Genomic DNA, 22793 nt, shown 5'->3' with positions numbered 1-22793 from the left:
CACGCCGGGCTGAGTGCGGCCCAAACGCCGCCGGGGGATGCGGGGAGGCGGCCGCGGGCACCGGCCGCGCCGAGGAGTCAAACAAAAACGGTTCGTCTTTGTAACCGCTTCCTTCTTCTTTTTCGTTTGGTTTTCGAAACAGACAGTGGGTTTTTTTTAAATTAAAATTCTTATTAAAATATCGAAATCCTGGACTTGTACACAATGAGCCCTCTTTTCTGCGGCAGCGAGCAGAGAGGGTTTAATCTGCTTTTCTTTTTCCTCTGCTCGGGGTTACTCGGGAATAGTTGTGCCCAAACCTCAAATAATAAGATAAATCAAACTGCAAGCCCTGGCTGCTACTGATGGCAGCGATAATCACAACGAGATATAAAAATGAGCCCGATAATAGTTGTCGGGGTTACAGGCAGCCGAAAATTTCCTGGGAAGGGGAAGCAATCGAGATGTCCGTGTCGGGGGGGTCCCGCACGGCGTGACGGCGGCCGCACGATCCCCACAAAACCACAGGAGCAGCGCGGGGGGGGTTTCATTCTTTATTCTTTTAATTCTGACGATCTCTCCCCCCCTTTTATTTTAGTTGTAGGTAGACAGGACCACTCTGAATGGCGCAAAAATTTCTGTAAACAATGACGCACAAAAACACCTCCCCTCCCTTCCCCCCCGCCTCCCCCCGCAATGAAACCGAGCCCCCCCAAAAAATGGAGGAGAAAAGAAACAGGAGAGCGAAAAAAACATCATAATAATAATAATAGCAATAATAATAATAATAATAATAGCGTTCCCCTCTCCATTCCTTCCCCCGCAGTTTTGATTTTATTTTTGGAGTCTCAGTCTGTCTCTGTCTCTTTCTCTCTCTCTCTCTCATTTTTGTTTTTCCTCCTGTTTGTTGGTTTGTTGTCGTGGTTGTGTGTGTGTTTGTGTGTGTGTGTGTGTGCGCGCCCCTCTCCAGGCTTCACCAAGTCCATTGCTGCGCTTGTACCAAATGGTGTGCTGTGGGGTACTGGGGGTTGCTGGTAGCGCTGTACTGGGCGTTGTATTGCATATGCTGTAGAGACTGGGCGCTATAGGCGGAGAAGGGGATTCCGGTCTGGAAAGTCGCGGCTGCCAAGTCCTGAGCTTTGAGCGTGTGGCAGGGCTTGCCGTCCCTGACTAAGACCGGCACGGCCACCCGCCGTGGGGAGGGAAGAGGAGTCACTTCCATACCTTTCTCGGCCCGGGCCCGCTTCATCTTGTAGCGATGGTTCTGGAACCAGATCTTCACCTGGGTGGGGGTGAGGCGGATCAGGCTGGCCAGGTGCTCCCGCTCCGGAGCCGACAGGTACCGCTGCTGCCGGAACCGCCGCTCCAGCTCGTAGGTCTGCGCCTTGGAGAAGAGCACTCTCCTCTTCCTCTTCTTCCCCGCGTCTCCGCCGCCCGCCGCCTCCTTCTCGTTGTCGGGCGACTCGTCGGCCGATGGCTCCGGGGACTTGGCGGAGGGGTCCTGGCCGCCGCCGCCCCCCGTCAGCCCGTGCACTGCGGAGAACCGGCGGGGAGAGCCCCGTTAGCGGCGGGGGGGGTCCTCGATGCGCGCCCCCGCATCCCGCCCGCATCCTTCCCGCCGCCCGGCTGCGGGCTCTGCCCCGCGCGGGGGGGGCGGATGGAGACACCGGCCGAGGCTCGGCCAGACGGTGGCGAGCGGTAACATCCTCCCCCCCGGCCCCGCCGCCCCCGCGGGCGCTGCCCCGTCCCGGTCCCCGCGGCGCGGTACTCACGGGAGTACTGGATGCCCTCGGCGCTCGCCAGCCAGCGCGTGTAGGGATTATCGCTATTATCATAGAAAGGGTTCTTCAAAGGCAGCGTCTGAACAGTGTCCAAGGGGGTTTGTCCCAAAACTCCCGCTTTCTTGGGCGGCTCCGGCGCCTCGCTCTCCTCCTCGCCGCCCTCCGCGGCGGAGCCGTCCTCATCGTTGGTGTCGGGGAGGTCCAAAATGTCCTTCACTGAGAAGCCCGTCTTTGTGTTGGTCAGGGACATGTTCCGGCCAAATTTTAGGCAGGAAAAGTTGGAGCAGCAGCTTTCTCCGATCCGCCGTGTCACGGCGTGAGCGGCGACGGCAGCACACGCGCGGCAGCGGGGGAGGAGGCTGCGGGGCGGCGGCACGCGTGGAGGAGGGAAAAAACAGAATAATCTGGATTTATAGAAAAATAACCGGAGGGTTTTTGTGCGAAAGAAGAAACGGGGCCCCGGGCCGCAGCGGCGGATCTCTGCGGTGCTGGTTTCTACGGGCTTGCTCTGCCACGGGGGAAATTCCGAGAGCGGGAGAAGCAGCTGGCTTCGGAAATAGTTTGTAACTCCAGGGAAAAGGGGGAAAACACGCCAAAAAAAAAAAAAAAAACACACACACGCACACCAAAAAAAAAAAAAAAAAAAAAAAAAGAAAAAAAGAAAAAGAAAGAAAAAAATCACTTCTGGTTCTTGCTTAAACACCCCGAACCCGCTCCTGCCGCTTGAAAAAAACGAGCCATTGCTGGAGCGAACAGTCCATATAAGGCTGGTCCTCACACATGAACCTGCCGAGAGGAGGGAGAAAAAAAAGACATGAAACCCGGGAAAGGTTGGCCACGTGTGGGCGGGTCTTGGAAGTCAAGTGGATGAAGACAGTGTTTGCAGATGTGAAATTGCGGGTTTTGGGCGAGCTCCGAGCTTCCACCATTGGTGATGAGTGGTATAACGTGTCAGTTAATTACCGGCGTGGGGAGGGCCCTTCCGCGGGTGCGTGTGTGTGTGTGTCAGCGAGAGAGGGAGGGTGTGATTTTCCTTTTTTTTTAAAACACGGTATTTACATACAAAGAGCCTCGCACCAGCCCGATATTTCCGCACACTCCAAAGTGTGTTTTCCACCGACTGCCTTGAAAAGCAGGGAGGAAAAAACACTAATGATGGAGAGGGGAGTGCTAAGGAGCGAGATAGGCTGCGTGCGCGGTGTCCCATCCCTCCCGCGCAGCCTGCGCGCCCACGCAAAGCCGGGGGCCGCGGTGTTCCGCGGGGACGCGCTCCAAGCCCCGCGCGGGACTGAAACGAGAGGCGGCTCAGATGGCAAGAGACCAACTTATCTAAACCGCCTAGGTCAATATTTTGGTTGAGGCTTAGGGATGAACGCTGGAAATTAAACAGCAAGTAATTGATTCTAGTTTGCTCCGAAATTAACCGAACTGGCAAAACGCGATCGTCAGGCACGACCCGGGGAGATCCGGGACGTGATTATTGGGGGACACACACACACACGCTTTATTTGAAGAGGTCTCATTGATTTTGCCTTCTTCTTCCAGGAGAATAAAACTCAGCCTGTTTGGTTAATTTAATGGGCTGGAGCCCAGTGGACTTTCAAATATGACTTTTTTTTTTTTAATTTAATTTAATTGAATTTTATTTTATTTTTCAAGACCTGGGGAGGAATGGGCTAAAGAAAGAGTTGCTTTCCAAACGGACGTTTTGGAAGGCCGGATCTCCAGGTGTCACACGCACACAGACGACACCGGAGCCCCGAAGCATCCTCGGGTCCCTGCGAAGCGGCGCAAGGCTGCGCGGCCGCGGAGACTCCCGCTCCCAGGGCCTGGACACCGCCCTCCTTCCCCATTTCTTCCTTCTCTATCTGTCTGCCACCAACTTTAATTTTCATTTTCTTCTTTCCTTCTTTTTCCTGCACCCGCCGAGGACCCTTGGCCCTGCGCACAGCTCGGACCTTTCCCTTTCCTTTTCTCTTTCCTTTCCTTTCTTTTCTTCTTTTTCTTTTTCTTTATTTTTCTTTTTCTCTCTTTTCTTTTCTTCTTTTCTCTTTTCTCTTTTCTCCTTTTATTTTATTTCTTTTCTTTTCTTTTCTTTCTTTTCTTTTCTTTCTTTTATTTTCTTTCTTTTATTTTTTCCTTTCTTCCTTTCCTTTCCTTTCCTTTCCTTTCCTTTCCTTTCCTTTCCTTTCCTTTCCTTTCCTTTCCTTTCCTTTCCTTTCCTTTCCTTTCCTTTCCTTTCCTTTCCTTTCCTTTCCTTTCCTTTCCTTTCCTTTCCTTCTTTCCTTTTTTTCTTTCCCCAAAGCCCCTTCCCAACTCTGAGCAGCCGCGCAGCCGGACCCCGGCCCGAGACGGGCTTGTGCGCAGAGTGTGCGGGCCGGGGTGGGGTGGGGGGGCTACATTTTGAAAAGGGGCTTCTCACCACCACCTTTGTTTCTGGGAACTAAAAGTTGACCGAGTTTCTTCTCCAGGAGGAAGGAGCGGGAACAGGGCTGCTGGTTGTGGGAAGAGCAGCAAGACGGTCCCTCAGACATCCTCCTGTTTGCTGATCAATGTATTCGCACCTTCCCCTCCTCTCTCTCCCCGCTCCCCCCATCTTTCCTCCCCCAGTCCCCAGTCTGCCTCCCATAAAGTATGTGATGTGGCTGACAATGCCCAGGGATTTTTTTTTGCCTTCCCCCCCCCCCCCCCCTTTTTTTTAAGCGAGCCCCTGAGCACATCCTGGGTGGTCGGACCCGCGCAAACACAAATACAACCCTATGGCTAAGCTGGAAACAATGTCCGCAATGTAGACAAATGTCCGGCTTCTGTTGGAACCCTTTGTCTCGGTGCAGTTTTTGCATTTATTTCAGTGGCGAAATAATACGTGATTGACGCCCTCTTTCAATGTGTCCTAACTGTTGGGAATAAATCTGAGGTTGTTCCTAGTTGTCATGGTATTCAACCGCACTCAATGGCTATCTCTTCATCCATTTCGGAGTCCTTCCTCGATATCGAGGGAACCCCTTCGGGCGGGCGCTCCCCCCGCTCCGCTTCCCTTTTCCCTGGGGGAGGGGCTTGGGGCACGCACCAGACATAGAGCTTTAATTTCCAGCAAATCTCGGCTTTATCGATTGATTTATTTCCCCCGGCTCGACCTGCCCGGAGCGGGGGATGAGGCAGCGTTTCGCTGGGATGGGACTGGACGGGGTTTTAATTCCTTCCCGCCGAGCAAAGACAGGGGAAAAAACAGCCGCAATAACTATGACAATCGCGACAGCGGCAGGACGGCGACATAACGTCCCGAATTAAACAACCCTGGCAGAAGCCAAGCCGGGGACGGACATGCAGAGCATCTCCGGGGCGGCGGGGCTGGCGGCGCGTTTCGTTTGGGCAGCTCCGCTCCTCGGGCCGGCGTGAAGAGCCGGACTTTAAATAATCATAATCATTGATAATAATAAAACCCTCACCCAAACAGACGCGGAAATGCCACAACACGGGCAGAGGTTCCTGCAAACCTCCTCACGACGTGGGGCCCGAGGGCGGCGAGAGCGGGGGATTCCTACGGGAGGACACGACCCCCTTGGGGGGCTGTGGACCGGCCCACCTCAGCCCCGCACACCGCTCCGAGGGGCTCCGCCCGGACCCAGGCCCTATATCTGAGAGGCAAAGGTTTTCCCAGGAGAGAGCCCGTTAACCCACGGGAAACAATGGTCCCTCGGGGGCACACAGAGGCCCGGGCCCTGCAGCGGGGGGGGTCCCACTCATGGGCAAAGCTGCGGGCCGAGGCCGCAATCCTTCCGCACCAAGCGAGCGGTGACATCACTGGCGGGGTGTGACGTAAGAGCCGCTCGGGCCCTTTGACGTCAGGAGGGGTCGCGGGGCCAGGACGCGGCCCCGCGCCGCGCTGCATGGGGAGAAAACCCGACGGCAGAGAACGAGGGGACGCTCCCGCCGCCCTGCGAGTCTTTCCCCGCTCTGTCCCCCTCCCGCACCCCGCTGGGAGCCCACTGGCCGCGCTTCCCGCACGCCGCGGCGGCCCGGCCCTGCCCACGCGATGGACCGCTCGGGTTGGGGGTCAGCTCCAGCGCTGGGCCGAGGGGGTGGCGCGGCGCGGGGAGCCCGCTGGGGTCCCAGCCCGCTCCCGGGGGGCTCAGCCCGGCCGGGTTGTTTGCAGAAGCCCGGAGGAGGCCGGCGGAGCGGTGCGTGTACACAGGCGGAGTGGCTGCACTTCAGGACAAGTGGCTCAGCTAGCGGGGAGTGTTTACCTGTTTGCTTTCACAGGTAGCTCAAACACCCGCCGTTCGCCTCCTCTTATTCTCCTCTGTTTGTTCCCCCCCGCCTCGAGCTGCGTGGGGAGCACCCCTCACCCCACGGGAGGAGGGTGTTGATTTTAGCGGCGTTAAACTTGTGTTTTGTTTTGTTTTGTTTTTTAACGGAGGATAAGGCTCTCGGAGGGGGCTAAGAGTCCATTTGAGCCGTTCTCTGCGGCTGCGGCGTGTGCGGGGATCGGTCACGCGTGGCCTCGCCCCCCCGTATATGCAAAGCGAGCAGAGGAGCCGGGGGAGAAGGGTGTGGGTGTTGGCCACGGCACGGGCGGCCCGTGGGTTATGTTTTTAAGCGCCGAGGTGCCCTCGTTTGCTTCATCGCGTCTCCTTTCGCCGGCGGCCCGAAGGTTCCCGCTTCCCGCAAAGCGCCGGGTCTCTCCCTCTCTTTTAAGCCCCCGACGCCCCCGACTTCATTCCGTTCTCCGTCGAGCGTTATCATACACATATATACTATATGATAATATAGTATATTTATATAAATGAATAAAAGGATGTTTGGTGGGAGTTTTCCGTTACCCCTCCCCTCCCAGTGCGGTTCACTCGCTCTGACCTCTAACCCATCCCGCATCCCATCTCCGATAACAAGCGTCAAGTGGATTAGTTTATTGTTTGATTAGAGCGTAGGTGCAAGCTATTGTTTTCCCTCTCTCCAGACCACAAATAAACAAACAAAAAGGGCTGCACCTTGCCGCTTGGTACGGATTAGCGAAGCCCACACAAAGCCTTTGTTAGGGGGACAGGTTTATTTTATCTCGTAGAATGAGCTACACTTGAAATAAATAGGGAAAGGGAAGTGCACCCCGTGTCACTCCTGATAATTGTTATTAGGAGCTTCACCTGTAAGCAGCACCCTCTTTGTTTTAAAGTGTGGCGGGGGAAAGGAGAGCCGCATCATTACCGAAGGCGTCTTTTGTTTGGGATAAAAAAACAACATACAATAAATCCAAAACAAAACTATCGCTACATCCTCCGAGAGCCCGCCCTGCCGGTTTTACGCGGCATTTCGCAGGGATGAAGCGGCAGCTCCACAGAGATACTGCCGGCTCGGCGGCGGCTCCAGCTCGGCGGGTCGCGGCCACGCCAGGCCGTGGGAAACGGACGGGGACCCCACGCACCGGAGTAGCCGGCACGGCGACATCCCTGCCGGGGGGTAAGGAGTGTAAAAATAATCCTGTTTCCTGAAATCGGGGGAAACCGGAGTCCTCGGAATCCTCCGTTGCTTTCAATAACTTAATAGTAACGTGCGGGGCTCGGAGTTTCTGTGGGGTGAAATTCCCGGCTCTGCTCACGGCTGGAAAAATGGCATTGACAAAGGCGTTAGGGATGGTTTTTGGGGAAAAAAAAAATGGGAAGGAGAAAGGGGGAAGATTCCCACGTGCAGAGACAGGATTCGGCACCAGCCTTCCCTATGGAGGCTGAGGAGAAAACCCCTGCCACCCCCTAAAATCCGGGCGCCGGCCTGCCTTTCTGCCAGAGACAATTAAATCTTCTCCAGGACATAGGAATCTAAATGAGCTTTCCTATTCTCACGCTTACTCTATCTCCTTCCCCCCGAAGCTTCAAAGACGGAGAAATCCTTCCAATTCACCGATATTACTTATAAATTTATAGATCTAGATCTAGCCTGCCCTCCAACCAACCTCCCGAGGTGGCGAATTGTAATAGAAATTGGGATTTTTCCCTCTCCTCCCTAGAGGCTAACAGGGTTATGTCAGAGCCGGAGGGCACATGTTAGGGCTTTGATAAATGCACTTTAATGAGATCTTTGAAAATATTGCCAATAGTGGCGGAGGCAGTTTGTTAAGGCCATGCGTGCGAACACAAAGCCGGGAGCCCCCCGCAGCCGCCCGACCCAGTTATTTGTTTGTCTTATTTAATTCCGTTCCCCCCCCCCCCCCCCACCTTGGCCAAAACTATAAGCCCAGCCTGGGGCCTCTCTTCCCTTTCCAGTCTATTATAAACTGTTCTATTTGCCGGGCAAATGTTTCTCTCCCTCCAGGCAGCCCCCCGGCTCTATTCGTCCCCGTCTCTCTAATGATTAAACGTGTCCCAATGAGATTAAGCTTTGTCCGAAATGTTTCTCCTCGGGAAGGAAAAACCCGACCCGTTTCGCCGGGGGCGATTGGAATGCAGGGGATTTACGGCTGAGAGCACTTTCTTATCTGAATTTACTTCTCACACCCGCGCGCACAACGCGGAGGGCTTAGCGGGTGTTCGCAGGTAGCTTGTGGATGTCTGTCGCGAGTGGGGGTGCTGGGGGTCCCACGTTAAGCCTCCGAGGAAGACTCTGGTGCCCGCACACCTTGCGCAGGGTGGGGGGGGGGGCGGGTCAGTCTCTTTTCGGGAGAAGGATGGGGAAGGGTCTACCCGAGGGGACCCGACCCACGCACTCGGGCCCGAGTCGGGGCGCACCCGCGCGGCGTGGGCAATGCCGGGGAGAAGAAGGGATGGAGTGAAGGAGGGGGGAGCGGCGCGGCGGGCCGAGCCGGAGGCGGGGGCCGGGGACATTCTCGGTCCTCTGGCGGACTCTGCCGTCGCAGCCGAGAAGTGTCCCGCCGCCGGGCCATGGGGCGGGGGGGCAGCGCCCTCGGCTCCCCCCCCCTCCCCGAGCCCGGCGGGCGGAGCGCCCCGGTGTGACCGCGCTTCCTCCGGCCCCAGCGCGCACGGGGGGCGGCCGGGCGCTCACCCGGGGCCGGGGGCGGGCCGGCGGAGCCCCGCCGTCGGGGCAAGGGGACGTGACCGCCTTGCCGGCTCCTCCGGCCGCCGCTCAGCATCAACATCTCCCCGCGTCACCCCACACGAGCCCTTTCCCACTTGCTGCTCCCGGCTTCCCGCGGGGTCTTTTTCCCCCCGTTTCCCCGCTGTCAGCGGCGCGGATCGCTGCGGCCCCGCGCCGCCCCCTGCCCGGCGCGACGGGGCTCACCTGCGGGCCGGGGGGGCTCTATGCGGGCGGTGGTTGAGCTCGGCGGCGGCTCCGCGCCTCTCGCATTGTCTCCGCCGTGTGCAGGGGCGGCCGCTCCTTCCTCCGGCTTTACATCGCGCGGGCTGTTTGCTTTCCTCTCCGGCGGCTGACGCCAGGCGAAATACTGGCCATATGTTCAGCGGTAATAAATTGGTTATAAGCGCAAACACGTCGGTTCCTGGATGGCTCTTTTAAGCCTGCCCCGGCCCTGCCGCTGAGCCGGCCCCTCTTCCCCCGGGGGGCAGAGCCCTCCCCCCGGCCCCCCTTCCCCAAAGATGCGGAGAAGCCGCTTTCTGCCGGCGCGGGGACTCCGGCCCCCCCCGGCTCTGCCCAAATCCCCCCCTCGCCCGGCGCTCCCACCTCGCTTCTTCACACCTCCCACCCCGCTGCGCCCCGGGCAGCCGCAACTTCCCCCGGCCGAGCCGGGCTGCTCTTTAACAAGCTCGCCCTCTATAAATCGCTCGGTAGCTAAGACGCTATAAAAACCAAATAGCCAGATGTGGCACGTTATTTATGTGTGAAAGCTCGTTTACATTAGATATGCTGATCCAAGCTTTGATAGCGGGGGTTTGCGAGAGATTAGAGCTGGGTTGCCAGAGATGGTTCCAGCTGCAGCCCCCTCCTCCCATGCCCCTTTTTCTTTTTTCCTAAGTGGGGGCAAAGAAAAGGTGATGGAGTTGCGGTGGGGGGAGAGTGGCGCTGTCCGACTTTCCTGAAGCTGAGGATGAGAAGTGGTACCTGGTTGCAAGAGGATCCTGCCAAAGGTGCGAGCCCTGCGAATACAGACAGAAACATGAGGGAGGTACTGCTGGCCAGAAAGGCTTCTCGGGCAGCCAAACCTGGGGGTCCATCTCCCTTCCAAAGGCTGTGGCTCAGGTAAGCACCCCCCTGCCACCGCCACCAGCACAGCCCCTGCAAAGTCCTCTTGAAGGGGCATCACTGGTGACTGCTGGGGCCAGAGAGAAGGTCACAGGGACCCTTCTCCATCTCACCCCATCTGAATTCTCCTCACCACCTGCCATATTTTTAAAAGCGCTGGAGAGACCTTGGACTCCTCTGTGAAAGTCCCCAGGGCCCAGGACAGATATCTCTTAGCTAACTACCCTGCTCACAGGCAGCTCTAACAGAGCTGCCCGCTGATAAAGTGATTGATCCTCATACCAATCAATAAAGATCTTGTTCTTAGCAATTAATAACTTTGCCAAGCTCGTTTTGTTTGGATAAAAAAGTGCCCAGGTTGCTGAATGAGGGAGTGAGATTAGGGGAAAAAAAATCCCACTGCCTACATAAAAATACAAACATAAATAGTTAGCTCTTTATTTACATACCTGTGAAGTCTTCGGCTTTCCTAACAAGAAATTAAATCTGAATGTCTGGGACATGTTTTTACACCCCCTTTTAGGTGCTTTTGGGGGCCTGAGGTGCGTGTCCAGCTGTTCTACAGAACCGCTGCAAGCCAGACTGCCAGGCCCTGGGGAGGAGAGTAAAGCAGGTGATGTGGGTGTCCACATCAAACCTGCGTGGCAGGTACAGTTGTGGAAATTAAGTATTTATTGCTGAGCAGGAACAGGCTGGGAGGTTTTTATCTGAGGGTATGTTTCACAGGTGGAGGAGGCTTTTTAGATATTGATTTGTTTGTAGGATCATCAGGAAATGCTGCCTTAGGAAAAATGTAGAAGAGGTCAGGATACCTCCTCTGTGTAGGCTTGTTCTCTCTTCCTTGAACAGCCCGCAATAATTGTAATGGTTTGTTGAACAGGGGTTCACTGTCAAGCCATAAGGATGCATTGGAGAGAGCTACTGGGTCCCTCCCAGCTCCAGGGAGAGAATGAAGAATGTTGAGCTGGTGAGAAGATGCTGCTCATCTGCCAACCTGTAGTCTGGTGCCCTCTCCATCTTTACTTCTCCAGCAGCTCTCTCTGTGGGACAGCAGGTGTTCTCCCACACCCATTCCCAGCACTCTCCCTCCCAGCACCCAGTGCACAGCCCATCTGGAAGAGGCAAGAGTGGAAAACCCTACAACTCCCAAAATAGCCTGTGCAGTCTCTCAGGGAGGTGGCTGTGCCAGGTGGCCAGTCTGGAGCCCAGTTTGGAGAGGCTTGGATGGGCTCCACCTTGTTACAGGGTGGTTATTCCCAGGTATCTACCCTTCTCAGGAGCTGAGCTTTGGGCTGTGGTCCCAGACCGTGCAGGTGTCTGTGCCAGGTAAGAGCAGATCCAGGACCTGGGCTGGCTGCATGGCCTGTGACAGATGTGAGTCAAACATTCCCAAGAGGTTCCTAAATCCTGGGACAAATCTGTTCTTGCAAATCAAAGGGAAATGCTAAGGTTTGATGCCTGGGCTTGGGATGCTCTCGGGTGACCAGGTAGAGTGAAATAAACCTGAGATTTCCCTGGCTGAAGGAATATATTTCCACTTCTCCTACAGACATGCCCACTGCTTTTCACAAGTGTGAAGGAATTCAGTATGGCCAGAAGGACCTTCTCCCATGGAGAGGAGAGCTGGGGGAAGATGCTCCTTTGGCACCACATGTTGGGAGATGTCAGGTTTTGGTGAAGAGCGGGAAGAGTTTCTGTGCAATCTGGAATGAGCTGTGCCTAGTTCCAGCCTGTTTATTTATAAAGAATAAAAAGCACCACCTCTTCACTACTGAAGCCTTCAACGACAATTCCCAGAGAATGTGAAGGTGCTGGAGACAGTGATTGTGTAGACGGGACGGAGGAGCGCACCCGCACGCTGCTCTAACAACCCCCACGCACGCTGAGTCGGGCGACCGGTGTGTTTGAGGAGCCAGGAGAAGACTATCTCGGCCAGCAGAGTGTACACACCTGGGGGTGACAGATGGCCGGGCTGTCCCCGCGGGGCTGAGCACACAGCACAAGCTGGCAGCTCCCCGGGACGGGGCTCCGCTCGCCCTCCTGCTCACCGTTGCCTGCAAGAGGGAGGGAACAGATGAAGCCTGCAGAGAGGTAGATGTGGATTGCCCCTTTCAGTCAGGTCTGCTTTGGAAGTGGCTGTTCCTGGGGGGTTCCGATGGGGAGGAGCAGGAGCAAGTGTTGGTGAGAGCTGGGGGAGTGATGGGCACACCGCAGCCTCAGGCTGTGATGTCTGTGGGCAGACACCAGCCCTTGGCCATGGGAGACGGTGGGCAGCAGGGGGGTCCTGGAACCTCGCTGGTTTTGCACGAGCTCTGGGGACTCCCTCAGGATGCTTTGGGCTTGTCCTGGTGGTCCCACCTGCCTGCCAAAACCAGTGCTATTCATAGCACATGCAGGGGGGAGCTTTCCAGTGTTTTCAAGTGAAGACCCATGTTCACGTCAGCCCAAAAAGGGGGAGAGGGAGGGATCTCTCAGTGATATCCATAATGTTCCAAGTCAGACTCATTTTCTTCTCCCCTCTTAACAAAGCCTGTCCATCCACTTTCTCCATAGCTAATCTTGTTCTTTCTACGTGCAGCCAGGTTTTTGTATGACATCTGCCATCACAACATTTGACTAAGAATTCCTATGGAAGATGCTTTAGATCGATTCAGGTCTCAGCAGACCTGCCATGAAAAATACGTACCCATCTGTTCAAACTCACCTGCTTCCCATGGACACTTGAGAAAGGTGGGTCTTGCCCAGAATAGTTTGCCTGATTTTACTAACCCTGAAGACAAAACAGGTTCACTGAGGTGTGCGAATAGGGGTGAAAGAACCTGAGCAGGTTTTAAATGACAAAAAGTGAAATCCAAGGGAAAGAAAGTGACATTGATGCCGTAAACCCCGCGAGCCACATGGGAACCAACCGGGACGCCAGAGATAAGGTGCGTCTCATGGCGTATCGCGGGCGCCCCATCAATCACCCGTCCATCGCGGCGGAGGTGGTGGGAGCGCGGCTGCGGCGTCACTGTCAGCGCGGATCAGGGACGCTGCTGGTGGGGACGCGGCTGACACGGGTTGCGGTGCTGGTTGGCATCGAAGGAGAGATTGCGGGAGCGGCTGGCAAGATGGGGGTGGCAGCGCTCTTTTTGGTGGCTTCCCAGGCAGCATTTGATCTAATATCATCCCAAATAGGCTGCTGGAGATGGGACTCGTTGGCTACGGGGCTACCCTTGGAATATGGGAGCTGAAATAAAGTCCTGCCTAGCTCATTTTTTATTTGTTTTCATCACTTTTCAGCTGAACTTGCTTATCATTAATGATGTTACCTGGCCTTCTCTACACAAAAACACAGGAATGGTGGAGGCACCACTTGCTGACCTTTCTGGGCACATCCAGAGCTGGGCAAACTGGTGTGTGCTGGTGCAAGCCCGGCCAGAGCTGGTCACCAGCACCATGTGCTTCAAGGACATCCCTGGGAAAAACGTGACACGTACATAGTGACAGTGAATACTGCAGGTGTTGTTCGAAGTTGGGCTGGGAGGGGGCATACTGCTCGGTTTCATTCATTTCCATGGGAACAGGGTAAAAACCTGGTGATAAGAAAAGCTGGTGGAACAGTGCGGCTCTGGTGGGGTCTGCCCTGGGGGGGAAGATGGACAAACCCCGTTCCTTCGGGTCTGCACCTTGAAACCAGCACTAGAAAAGCTGCTGTGGAGAGGGCTGGGGAACAGGAGGAGCTGTAAATGGTGGGAAGAGAGAGAGAGGAGGCTCCAAAATCTGTGACAGCCACTGCAGGAGTTTGCACAGTCAGGACCATCTTGGGAAGAGCATCCCCAGGACCTTTCCTGAGAGCAAACGTTGTCCCTGGGGCTTCTGGCAGATGCTGACACCCAAAAGCAGGCAAGCAGAAGGCAAGGTAAGGGTGGCATGAGTGTTACACATTAACAGTGTGAGCGGCGGCTCTTTCCTTCTGTCTGGTAGCTGTTCCTATTCCTGGGGACATTGGTGCGGCGGCTCTGGCTAATGTGTAACCCCGGAGATTCGCTGCTCCCTTCCCTGAGGATGTCCCAGTAGCCAGGGTGGCTGGGTGGTGGGGGCTGTGTGGGGGGCAGTGTTTGCTGTTCTTGGTCTTTGTGGATACATGTTTTCCCAAGTAGCTGCTGTGTTCTGCCAGCTCGCACCGAGCAGTTTTCCTGCTAAAGCCTGCTTGATGGGACATGCGTGTTTCCCTTGCCCGCGATGCTGAGGAGGCTGCTGGCTGCTCCTTGGGGTCACGTTTTGGGGGGACCTGCAGACACTGAGCTGCTGGAGTTGCGAGTGGGGAGCTTGTGCCGCATCCTCTGGAGGCTCAGGGTTAAGCTCCTGTGTGGTTGTTGTTTATACGCACAGGGAAACTAAGAGCATCACTGTAGCTACCATTCAATAGGTTTGCCACAGTGATAATTAAAAAACAACTCGATTAGTGCTTCTTGCTGGTGTAACTCCGATTTACCTTGCTGTAGAGACACCTTTACTGATTTGCATGTGTTTTTCCCCATAAGCCTTGGGCAGCTGTGACTCCAAGGCCAGGAGGACACAGGCCAAGCCGCAGGTCTCAGGCACGTGATGAGTTGTGGTGCGATCCCCCTTTTCTCTGAAGCAAGATGGGAAGGACAAAGCGCCCATTTTAGTAGTTTTTCCCCTCCTCTTTTAAAGTAGTTATGTTAGATAATGACTCTCAAGGGTTGCCTTTTTTTTTTTCCTCTTAGTACAACTAAATCAACTCTCTTGCTTATGAGATAGCGCTACATACCCCATTTATTCCAATAGTAGGTCACATTATATACTAATCAGGATGCTAAATACTGCCTGTAAACCAAAGTTTTTCATCAAAGGCAAAGACCTGAGTGAACAGCTGAGTCAAGTAATGAATATCAGGAGGGTTCTGCTCTTCAAAGGCACAGAAATGTTGATTATTCTTAAGATAAAAGCTTGATGTTTTAAAAAAATAATAATTGGAAGTTAACCCAAAAGATTTGCTTATCACAAAATACTGTTCACACCAATAGCAGCAGCCTGATTTCCTGCCCTGCGGCAGATGGGGAGGCATCCTGCGCCCTCAGAAAACCTGGGTACCTTCAAAACGCCCCTTGCTGTTGGCTTTGCTGGAGGAGAAGGGCCCTGGCACGCCTGGCTCACCCAGCCCTGGTGCTGCGAACCTTCGGGGCTGGATGGGAAAGTGGGAATTATGTCCTACTTGTACCGCTAAGTGTGCAAAGAAAAGCAGCAGGCAGGCCTTAAAAGTGAGGAGATTAACCAAGAAAAAGGTGGAGGGAAAAAGCAAACAGCACTCTGTGAGCTGCACAAGAGCAATTCTGCTCTACTTCTCCACAAAAGCCAAGCTCTTCCACGGAGCAGAGATGCAGACAAGCTGATAAAGCTTTTCACTAGTGCTTTAGCTGAATGCCTGACCCACATTATAATCTGAGGGTAATTAATAGGCTGTGAGGTAGGTGGAGGGATGCCTGGGCTTCTTCTCATCCTACCTAACCAATCTGGGATTTTTGTCCTCCCACTCTCAGGTAAATGTAGTGGAATGAAACCAAAGGAGTTTGGAGTCAGTTTTGTGTTTTACCTCTGTAATCTCTGGGTTTATTTAAATGTTCTTCTTGTGGTTATTTTCTAAGACTCTTTTTCTTTCTTCATGTCAACATCTCCTGTTGAATAACTCCTCAGACACTATAATTTCAGGATCAGCAATGATGCTGACAATAGAGGAAAAAATTACATTGTGAGGCACAGAGAAATGAGCCCATATCCCCATCTTTATTCTGCTCTTCAGAGAGCGTCTATGTGTCTGTGTTCCAAATTATTAATAATACAAATGATCAACCCCTGCTTGAGCTACTTCTGCTCAGATTTTTACAAAAGGCAGAAGAACAGGGTCACGTTAAATCCCTGGAGGCAGCGTGGGGCTCATGAGCTCAGGTGGGAACTGCGAGGGTGCAAAGCAGAGGCTGCCAGGGGAAGGGGGCACTTGGGGCAGCAGCAAAATGTGCCCGTTGTTTCTAAAGCACAGGGCTGAACATCGGACCCTTCGGTTCCCAATTCTCCACTCGCTCCTGCTCCCAGTTCCAGGGGGATGGAGCTGCTGGTGGCTCCGGCTGAAGCTGCAGGTGGAGGGTGGTCTGTAGGTAGCAGTGTAAATGTACTTGTTAAACAGCTGGTGTGAGTTTTAAGAGGTTTGGGCACCGTTTCATCCAGTGGGGATGCCCTGGGGGGATGTAGTGGCTTGTCTGGGGGTTTTCTCTACTTTCCTGGCTGGTATAAACTCATAAACAGGGTCAGCATCCTCACTTAAAAAACAAACAAAGAGACCACACCAAACCCCCATCAGTGGTACTAGATAAGAAATTGGGCCACAGGCATTATTTTCTGTTTCTTTAACCAGCAGCCCACATCAATCTAGCGCACGGGGCTGGCTTTCAGCGGACTCAAGGCTTGGGTGCTGTTAATCATTATTCACTAAGGCAGAAGCCTGTCTGGAACCAGGGGTGCAACATGTGAGCTGGAGGGAGAGGCAACAGCTCAATGCAAGAGGTTCAATGACTTGTTCTTCATGTCCTGGACACCTGGAATATTCTCCTTGAACTTCCTGCAATTCAGTCAAAAGCCCTCCATTATTTTCTGAAGGACACCAGAGATAATTTTATTCATAACAGAATAAATTCTGTGTCTGTCTGTAAAAGAATAAATGAAGAGACTTAACACAGCGGAGGATATGGAACATGTCACAACTGTGGCATTTCATTGAATATGCAGCATGTCTTTCTTGACTTAAGTGAATTGAAGAGCTTTAAATGTATTCACCAACTCTTGTAACCACAAAAAAAAAAGTAAAGCAAGTGCATTACTGGGGTGGCAGGTGTCAAGTGACTTAGCATTTTAACATTTTCATTATGCTTGGGAACTGTAAACAGAAAAGCAAGCCAAGGTTTTTTCCTATAAGTTGCATTAGGTTTCTGAATGATACATGGTGAACCCAAAGCCAGCACAAAACTGGGGTGAATTGGAGGAGAAAGAGATAGGAAATCGTGGGGGTTTTGTTCTCTAGGTGACAGGTGCACAGGCAAGGGGCAGATGGATTCGTCCCAGCTGAAGTTTCCCTGTCCCCTCCCCATCCCCTGCCAAAGGAAGGGCTGATCCTGGCGCCCGAAGCCCTGGCTTTGGAGAACACCTGGGGAGGGTTCCCGCTTCTCTGGGTCCTCTCAGTGACTCTGTGCTCACAGGGAATGGAGCAGCAAATCACCAAAATCCTAAAGGATGACGCTGGGTGCTGATGTGGGCAGTGCTGCTGTGCTGGGCGCTATGGTGGGACATGAGGAGCTGCTGGAGGTTGGTCACCGCTGAGGCATCACTCTGGGACCAGTCCGGTGTGTGACCCGGGTTCACCTTCTGTTACAGCTGGGAACCGCTGGGTAGCAGAAGGAGAAGCTTGGGAACAAATGCATTGCAAGGGTGCTGATGTGGGCAGTGCTGCTGTGCTGGGCGCTGTGGGGGGACATGAGGAGCTGCTGGAGGTTGGGCATTGCTCTGGGGCTGCTCCTGCGTGGGGCCAGTCCAGTGTGTGACCCAGGTTCATCTTCTGTTACAGCTGGGAACCGTTGGGTAGCAGTAGGAGAAGCTTGGGAACAAATGTATTGCAAGGGTGCGATGATGGTCGCGAATAATTGAGCCAGCAGTGATCTTCTCAGCTGTCACAGACGGTGACACTGTGGCTCAGCTCTGCAGAGCCTGCCTGTGGGCTGGTGTTGGCACACTGGGACCAGCACACCAGGGCCAGCAGCGGCTGGTGGTCACCCATGCACATGTCTTGGTGGGACCAGAGCTATCACCGCATGAAGGATGGGTTAGCATGCTGAAACACCATTGCACCGCAATGAAGCCTCAGATTTTAGACCCCCCTCTAGCAGCAGAGGTCCTGTACCTCCCCCTCTTCCTTCCCCAGCATCCGCGCGGTTCACGGCCCCGCCGAGGTGCCGGTGATGAATAATCCGGGGCTTGGTGCAGCACAATGCGCCAGGCTCTTTTGTGCCTCCCCGGCTCGGGAGCTCTCGGCATATGTTGGAGGCTGAAGTGGCTCTTGGGCTGTTTAAAGGTTGAGTGCTACTGCTCCAAACGACGGAAGACAGATTCGGTTAAATAAACACAGGGGCTTAGAAATAAATTGAAGGTTACGTGAAGAGCTGGATCAGAATATAATGTTGTCAGACACATTACAACATGCCGATCTGAATGCAGCTCTCCAACCATATTACTCTGAAATGCGCTTTGACACATTCTCTGTAAGTCCTGCTGCTGGGAAGGCGATGGGGAAAGGGGGGCGGTGGGGGCTAAGACGTGGGTGGGAGGAAGAGGATGGATGGCATTTGACCAGGAACCCACTCGTATAGACAGAAGGAAACCCACAGTATTCCTGCTGCCTGTTAATCACTGCACATGTACATTTTTCCCTCTAGTCTGTGTGTAACTGCTCTGTAAGCAGCGAGATGTAGTCCGTGAAGATGACATGGATCTCCGGCTGCCTTCTACCCCCAATGCCCTGTCACACAATATAGGCTTTATAAAGCTATATTCTTCCTTAATCACCGAAGATACTGTTTTACTGCCTGGGAGATTGTTTGGGTTTAATTCCAGCAGCTCTGCAGCTTTCTACAAGGTGAAGGCAGCACACTTTGATTTAATTCCTGCCCCCTATAAACAGGTATATGTTCTGGATGTTGCTTTTGTAGTGCTATAACAATTTCGATTTGGAGAGCTTTTGTTGTTGTTGTTTGGAGACTGAAACAGCCACACTAAGGCAACTCCTATGACAGCGGTACCAAGTGCCGCTTGTTTCTGGGCTCCCTGGTGTCAGTGCTTTGCTGCCGGAGGGCTGGGCACTAACCCGGAGCTGCTGGGTTTGTGCCGGAGCCGGGTGGTGGCAGTGGGAGCCTTCAGCCTGCTCCGAGTGCCTGGTTGTGGAGCAGACCCGTCTCCATGCCTGGGCGAGCGCACAGATAAGCTGCTGGCTGAGAACAGCATGATGTGAAGTGTGTTTGTGCTGGTATTGGAGACAAGAGGGTCCCAGTGGATGCACCAAAAGATTATTCTGCCATGGCTAAGCCCGGTTTTCCACTCGTCTGCCTCTGCAGCGTTTCACGCCATCCCAACTGCTTGTCTGCCCCAAGGTGAGAATTCCAGTTTAGCCCATTGAAATTTTACGTGGAGAGAACGTTTCCAACTGAAATATATCCATTTTCTTGTTGAAATAGAATTAGTTTTCTGCAAAACACCTGCTCTTTCTTCTGGAAAGATATACAGACCTTTTTTTCTTTCAGTTTCTAGTGAGTGTTTCAAAGCAAGCTGGTTGTTTTTCTCCCTGCCCTCGGGTGGGGAACACAGAGCTGCTGCCCTGCGTGACTCCTGTGTCCCCTCTGTCACCACGCTGTCCCGTCCCTGCTGGTGAAATCCCATCGAACCCACCTGCGCTTGGAGGTTTATGCTGCTGGTTGCCATTTGTCACCGTGTTTGCTCTAATGCCATTTGTATTTGCCAATACTTGGGAACCCGGGATGAACTGGGACTGTGCTGGGGCTGGTGCACTTCTGGGCTTTACTTCATCTCTGAAATTGTTCCTAGTAATTGTCTCTCTATGATTGCAAAGTGTCTGCTCAGATGCCCCAGCTGAACCAGTTTCATATTCCAGAAGGCCATAACATCATACTCGGGGCTTATTGATCCCTTTTATTGGAAACCCTAGAATGCACATCTAGTTTTAGAGCTTCATTTGTTGGATTCTCGCTATTACATTCTTGTGTGATCTCTGCTCTGGTTCTAAGGGGGAGAAAAATTGTTAACTCTGCCTGGAGTGGAAGAACTGAAGTAGGTGCATGGAAAGGGCACGGACACCTGAAGATGAGTGCAGGGAAGCCTACTGCATTTTAAAAAACGTGTGATGTTCAAAGTAGAACTCATTACCTTTCAGGGCTTTCTATTTCTTGTTTGGATGAGAGTGGGATGGAAAAGGCAGCCAGAGTCTGGCCCATGGCGAGCGCTGGTTTTGTAAAGCCAAAGGATGCAAACAGCACCTGGCCTTGGCTGGTTTGGGGTCCTGTGGACATCCCCCCGGCGGCAGAGGAGCGTGGAAGGAGGGAACCATCTGATCCTTGCTCTTACCACTGCCTTGGTGGTGCCAGAGTAAACCCGGTGGACAATACAACACTTTGCTGGAGAAGTTCTGTCCATCTGGTGGCGTCTCGTGGATTCTCAGTGTGGGGTTGGCCAGGATGAATACTGGGAAGTTATATTCCAAACCTGTATTTCCACACAGTCCTGGAGCAAATCAGTGATGATACAAGCAGAGCGGTGCGTCTTTAGCACCCACCATGCTGGGGCAGCACCATTAAAATACACTCAATAATCTCATTGACCAGCCAGCTTAAAATGTACAATAATTAAAATATGAACCCTGAAGTAAGAGTGCCCAGCAAATAAGCAGCCTGAGCTGTGCTGTGCCACACAGGCTGTGTCCCCAGGCCACGGAGCCTTTTGGTGCAGAGAGGGAAGGCTGAGGCTGGGGGTGCTCTGGGGGTGCTCTGGGGATGCTCTGGGGTTGTTGGAGGGAACAAGAGGTGCAGAGGAGAAGGAATGTGCAGAAAGAAGTGGGCAGAAACAAGGGGTGAAACCAGTCACCAGAGAGGAGGCAATACTGGCAGAGGTTACCTGTGCGTTCCCAGTGCCTGTTACCTGGTTTGGGGACAGCTGGCCCCTGTCCATGTCACGCTGTGGCACAAGCTGGAGTCAAAAAGCTCTGAGGTCTGGGACAGCCTTGCTGGTCCCTTCCCCTTTCCATCGTGGGGCTCACTGGAGCAGGACCAGGCGCCAGGAAGCTGCCAGAAGCGTCTGTCCCCAGACACGGGCAACGGCCACCGGTGGCACCCCCGGATTTTTCAGCGCCGGTGGAGCGAAGCCGAAGGGACCGCGGAGAGAAGAGCCGGGAGGTAGGGCCGGGGGGTCCTCGGGGCACGGGCACAAAGCGAACCCCTCCCGCACCCGCGGTGCTGTGCCCGGGCTGGGGCTGGCCGGGGATGCGGCGATCTCCGGTGACACCGTGTGGCAGGTCCCCGCATCTCCGCCCGGCAGCTGCGGCAGCTGCAGCCGACCAACAATGGGGATTTTCTTAAAAAAGAAAAAGACCCTGAATCCTCTCCAAACACCTTCCGAGCACAGCCAAACGTCCTTCGGCGGGGGGACAGTGTGGGGCTGGGACAGGCTGCGGGTCCCTTTGTCCCCATCCTTGCAGCTGTACTGGGACCCGCTCTGCCAGTCCCGCAGAATCAATCGGATTCCAGCCTTTCCCAGAAAGGCCTGCCTGCATCTCAGCCGATCCAAGATGATTGTTCTTTCCTCCTCCTTGCAGTAATCACAAGTGCCACATTCTGGAGAGCAAACTGGTTTCTGAAGGACAGGGAGCTTTTATCTCTGATTTCGGCAGGCACGAGGCTCTGGAGAGGAACCATGCCTAATGTATTCAAACACATGTATTCTTAGAAAAAGCTCTTTTTCCTTCATCCCTTCCAGCCACCAGGATTTGGCACTGCAAAGCTTGGCTCTGCCTGTTTTGGAGCACTGATTCCCTGCCAGCCCGCCTTGGTTTTGGGGGAACAGGGCTTGGGGGCACTGAGACAGGTAGGGACCACCGAGCTGGCTGCCAAAATACTCTTTATTCTTCCTGGGGAAAAAAACCCCAAAGGTGAAGTTACTCATTATTGCTACAACATAAAGCCATTAATAAAGGGAGGGGACATTTAATGGCCCTCATGGATGGATCAGAAAATGTATTTAGGGGAACAATCTCTTCTTGCTCTGGGCAAGGCCAGGGCCCTGTGCGGGTGCTGGGTGGGTTCGAGGGTGTCTGATCCCCGTGCCCTGGGACAGTAGAGCCAAAGGAAGATTTAGAGCTCAGGAAAGAGCCCCAACAATAGACAATGGAGCCATTTAAGGGACAACAAACAACTTTATGCCCTATGAGTTTGTCCCATTGAAGTCACGGGGTGAGCGCGGCGGCGGAGGGGAATGAATGGGTGTTTTACTCTGGGTTCCGAGGGAGCCAGGACTTTACCCACTGTGCAGCCACTTCACACGCTGTGGCTTTTTTTAATCACAGAATCAGGGCCAGAGAAAGAATGGGAACAAAAGCATCACATTTACTGTCAAAAAGGAAGGAAGGGAGAGAAAGGGCTTTAAAACAGGGCACAGATGGGAAAATATGAATATTCTGACTAAGAAAGCCAAGCAGAAAGGGACTGAACTTCTCCCAGAAATATCTCTGAGGCTGCTGTGAAGCTGGGCAGCCCCTCTTGGAGCACTGAGGGCTCGAAGGGGATGTTATGGGCTGGAAAGCCGCAATCTGTGCCCAGCACTGCTTGCAGAGAGCCCTTCCTCGCGGCTGGGGTGCAGGGGATCGGTGTGTTGTGCAGGAGCAGAAAGCAAGGTTCTTCTGGAGACTCCTCTACTTCTGCCCTTGGCTGCTAGGTGGAGCAGGCTGTCCCCTCGCTTGAAGCACAATGGGGGTTTAACTGAGAGGTGCTCAGGCACTTGGGCTCCCTCGCTTGCATTTGTCTTTCTTTTTGCATTTTAATTGTGTTGTATACTTTGGGAATGAGCTGTGAGAGCTGGAGAGCCTACAGGAAACTTAAAGCAGTTTCCTGGAGTTTGCCAAGCTGGAAATAGAAATAATTGGAGAGAAATAAACCAAACCAAAACAAACCCCCACAAACAAACAAGCAACCAAAAATACCCCAAACAAGCAAACAGAAATGGAATAAGAGCAAAGCGAGGAAGGGAGAGCTGAGGTGTGTGTTGGATGGAGATGTGCTG

At 53.7% G+C, this 22793-nt stretch overlaps 1 protein-coding gene across 1 annotated transcript; it reads right to left on the bottom strand.

Annotated features, from left to right (window-relative positions):
* Nucleotides 1-952: 952 nt before the first annotated feature.
* NKX2-2 (NK2 homeobox 2) lies at nucleotides 953-2010 on the bottom strand (the record flags this gene model as incomplete). Its single annotated transcript, XM_080342593.1, has 2 exons — nucleotides 953-1512; nucleotides 1752-2010. 2 exons carry the CDS (start codon nucleotides 2008-2010, stop codon nucleotides 953-955), a joined length of 819 nt encoding a protein of 272 aa, XP_080198719.1.
* Nucleotides 2011-22793: the final 20783 nt, after the last annotated feature.

Source organism: Nesoenas mayeri (genome assembly GCF_963082525.1).
Source record: "Nesoenas mayeri genome assembly, chromosome: 3".
NCBI classification, from domain to species: domain Eukaryota; kingdom Metazoa; phylum Chordata; class Aves; order Columbiformes; family Columbidae; genus Nesoenas; species Nesoenas mayeri.
This window is presented reverse-complemented; position numbering and strand designations above follow the sequence as displayed.